This window comes from Vollenhovia emeryi, unplaced genomic scaffold, assembly GCF_000949405.1.
Source record: "Vollenhovia emeryi isolate VEMERY1.0 unplaced genomic scaffold, V.emery_V1.0 DF942242.1, whole genome shotgun sequence".
In the NCBI taxonomy this organism is placed as follows: domain Eukaryota; kingdom Metazoa; phylum Arthropoda; class Insecta; order Hymenoptera; family Formicidae; genus Vollenhovia; species Vollenhovia emeryi.
The window spans coordinates 1-4,010 of record NW_011964124.1 but is presented as its reverse complement, the minus strand read 5'-3'; the positions used below and the strand labels follow the sequence as shown (position 1 = coordinate 4,010).

Sequence of the window (4,010 nt, the reverse complement as noted above, 5' to 3'; positions counted from 1 at the left end):
GGCCAATAAAGAGGCGAACAGTAGATCGGTACGACGCTGGTGGGTTCGGCCCATTAATCAACGCCGATGAACAAGGTGATGGCGAAAATGTAATTAACGAAATGAGATTTCTAGATGTAGATGTCCACGTAAATTACTGTAGAATGAGTATTCAGGGTTTCGACTATCTACTTAGTCTTGTTGGGCCTTTAATACAAAAGATGACAACAAATTTTAGAGAACCTATTTCATCTCGTACAAGATTATACTTGACATTAAGGTAAGTTATTTAAAGATCTATAAATGTTATGTGCACACATAGTAACTATCTAGAACCAACAAAGTAAGAGTTATTGCATATGAATGTGCACTAATAGAATGTTTAATTATTTCTAGATACTTAGCCACAGGTGATAGCATGACTTCCATAGCATATGCTTTCCGCATTGGATACAGTACAGCTTCAACCATCATCTCCGAAACCTGTCAATGTTTATGGGATGTTTTGCAAAGCGAAATGTTTGTTCCATCCGAAGACAATTGGAAAAAAGTGGCAAAGGAATTTAATGATCGGTGGAATTTTCCACATTGTATTGGAGCAATTGATGGAAAGCATGTAACTATAAAGGTACAGACATAAAATCAACGTAAACAATAATAACCCTTATGAAAAAACACTCAATTTATGTTAACACTAAAAATGGAGTGTGTTTTCTATAAGGAAAATCATTACTAAAAACTTTTCTGGTTCAAAATTTTGTTAAAACCATTTCTGCTAGTGCAATAACTGTCACAAATTAACGTTTAAAAAATATTTATATTACATTTTTAGGCGCCACCAGAATCCGGATCGACATTTTACAATTATAAAGGATGTCACAGTATTAACTTGATGGCAATAGCTTCAGCATTTTATCAATTTCTTCTCGTGGACATTGGGGCGGAGGGTCGTCACAGTGATGGTGGCGTTTTTAAAAATTCAGCTATGGGGAAATTATTTGCAGCAAATGCGATTCATGTACCGGCACCTTGTCCAATCGTCGAAAATGGAGAATTGATGCCGTATGTGTTGGTAGCTGATGAGGCTTTTCAGTTAATTAACTATACGATGAGATCTTATCCTGGAAAAACGCTAACTGAATGATAAGAGTTTGAATTTTCGCGGAGATTTTTGTTCGTTGCCGTGCGATATACGCGTTGCGTTTTTGTTTTGTCTCGTCGGTCGTTTCCGTGCCGTCTGTAGAGAAAGGTTAGTCAGTCTCGACATGCCAGACAGTAAAGGCAGCGATCCATTCTTTTCATTATATTTGTTCACCGTATAATACACTTGTATAACGAAGCCTATACTATATATATTACCTGAATAAAGGCTTACTTTGTCACTTGCATACGTAATAACCAGCTCTCATTATTTGGTAATATCATCGCATTCCCACAACAAGGTTATGGGCCCAGAACGTTCCTGCTGCGCACACACGTACACACGCAAGTACAAGCATACCTAAAAATGGCGAGCATAAACGCGTTCGATCGAGTCGATAGGCTAAATAGCAATAATTATCGAACATGGAAATTTGCGATGAAAATGTTGCTAATACAAAGAGAGTTGTGGGATTATGTAAACGGATCCGCTACGTTGCAAAATGATGCTACGGTCGAACAAAAGACAAGATTTACGTCAAAGGATGAAAAGGCGTTGTCGACGATTGCGTTGTCGATAGACCCGGATCAGCAGGTTCATATAGTACATTGCGAAACAGCCCGACAAGCATGGTCGGTGCTTGAGGAAATATATGAACCAAAATCGAGACAGAGAATAATGCAATTAAAAAGGCAATTCGTCCGAATTCGGCTAAAAGACGACGAGAACATGGAATCATACTTAAGTCGGCTAAAAATCTGTTCAGATTATCTGCGCGAGGCAGGCGCAGAAGTCAAGGATGAAGATTTGGCATACGCTATGCTTTCTGGTCTTCCTGAAACCTATGATGCTCTCACAATGACGCTCGCAAGCCTGGAGGACGAGAAATTTACCTCGGTTGAAGTAAGGAAGGCGTTAACTATGGAACATGATAGACGAATGTCTAAATGCGAAGATGAGCAGCAAAAACACGAGATCGTTGCATATCAGACGAAAAAAGGTAAGTCGAATGCATCTGAAAAACATAATAAGTCTGGAAAATGTTTTAGTTGCGGAAAGCAAGGACATTTCGCGAAGTATTGCCGAACCAAGGAGAAAAAGAATGATAAAAGCGATACCACTAAACACAAACAGATCGCTTTGTTTACGGATGTAAATTGTGCCATGTTGGACGATGCATGGTTGATGGACAGCGCTGCGACACATCACGTTTGCAGACACGAAGAATGGTTTGAAAATCTAAAGAAAATCAAACCCGAACCCATCAGCACAGCGGAAGCGGCAGTCTACGAAGGCGAAGGATCATTAACTGCGGAAGGAATCGGCAACATAAAATTACGAGTCAGAAATAATCACACGGGTTGTGAAATACTGCTACAGAATGTCTATTATGTTCCCAAATGTCGTAGAAATCTGATGTCAGTGGCCCAAATAGAGAAGAAAGGTAGAAAGCTGGAGTTCAAGAACGGTATGGCTCGCGTCATGGATGGAAGAACGAGTCAACGAATAATTGAAGCTCGCAGATTGGATAATCTCTATATAGTCCAAGCGGATGTAATAAATCCTAAGAGTCAAGATATAATTAAGCTACACAACACAAGTATGGCAGAAAGAGACTTATGGCATCGGCGGTTTTGTCATATCAATAATAAAAGTATAGAAGCGCTAAAGAAAAAGGGATTTGTTCGCGGACTAGATTTTCACAAGGTAAATTCAGATCTTTGTCATGGTTGCTGTATCGGGAAATCAACTAAAGTACCGTGCAAGCGTATCGAAGGACGTCAAACAAGAGGCATATTGGAACTAATCCATTCTGATTTGTGCGGCCCCATGCCAATTAAATCCATGGGTGGTTCAAGATACGTATTAACATTAATAGACGATTACTCTCGAAAAATTACAGTTTATTTCTTGAAAAGTAAAGATGAGGTAGTTCATAACGTCAAAAATTTTGTAACCAAGGTCGAAAGAGATAAAGATTTAAAAATAAAGCGTTTCAGAACAGATAATGGACTCGAGTATTGCAATAAGGAATTGCAGATGTTCTTCGATAAATTAGGCATCAAGCATGAAAGGTCATGTGTTGAAACTCCTCAAATGAACGGAGTAGCCGAACGTGTTAATCGAACACTGATGGACTTAGTTAGATCAATGTTAACGTCAGCAAAGATGCCATCGTGTTTCTGGGCGGAAGCTACGAGTACTGCGGCCTATGTACGAAACAGAATGGTTCACACTATCTTAGAGGAAGGAGTACCGGAGGAAATATGGAATGAAAGGCCACCAAGCGTAAGGCATCTTAGAGCATATGGATGTTTAGCCTACGCACATCTATCTCATCAAGGAAGAAGGAAACTGGATCCTCGGGCTCGCAGATGTGTCCTCGTCGGATATTCCAATCAAACTAAAGGCTATCGCTTATGGGATATCGAGAAGAAGGAAATTATCCAAACAAAACATGTAAAATTCGATGAAACCAAGCTTGGATACAACACGGAAGAGAATACAACAAATCAGATACTGTTCGAGTCTCCTTACGCCGAATCTTCGGAAGAGGAGCAAGGATCAGACAATGCACAGACCGATGTTCAACAACGAAGCGAGGAAAAACGTCACAAGAAACAATGGACAAGAACTGAGCCGATTCAAACGCGCTCGAAGACTATCGCTCAAGGTAAGACGGACGACAGTGACGAGGAATCTTCGGATGAGCATACTGAACAAGCGGATACAAAAATTCAGAAGATAGTGGGGGCATCATGCGATGAAACTGAAGAAGAGGCATCCGGAAGATATAAAAGGAAGATAAGAAACCCGTATGGTTGTAAAGGCAAGCCGAAGGACAGAGTAGAGTTGAATTTAACGCGAATAAAGGAGCCTCAGAATTTGG

General features: G+C 40.0%; 1 protein-coding gene across 1 annotated transcript; it reads left to right on the top strand.

Annotated features, from left to right (window-relative positions):
• Positions 1–11: 11 nt before the first annotated feature.
• LOC105569542 (putative nuclease HARBI1) lies at positions 12–1,124 on the top strand. The gene is made up of 3 exons (XM_012026100.1): positions 12–259; positions 376–607; positions 812–1,124. The coding sequence occupies exons 1-3, from the start codon at positions 102–104 to the stop codon at positions 1,121–1,123; spliced, it is 702 nt and encodes a 233-aa protein (XP_011881490.1). The 5' UTR covers positions 12–101; the 3' UTR covers position 1,124.
• The last annotated feature ends 2,886 nt before the right edge of the window (positions 1,125–4,010 follow it).

Coding starts and splice junctions, on each gene's coding strand:
- LOC105569542 (XM_012026100.1), top strand. CDS start 102: ATGAGATTTCTAGATGTAGATGTCCACGTAAATTACTGTAGAATGAGT. Junction 260..375: donor AGATTATACTTGACATTAAG/GTAAGTTATTTA, acceptor AATTATTTCTAG/ATACTTAGCCACAGGTGATA. Junction 608..811: donor GAAAGCATGTAACTATAAAG/GTACAGACATAA, acceptor TTACATTTTTAG/GCGCCACCAGAATCCGGATC.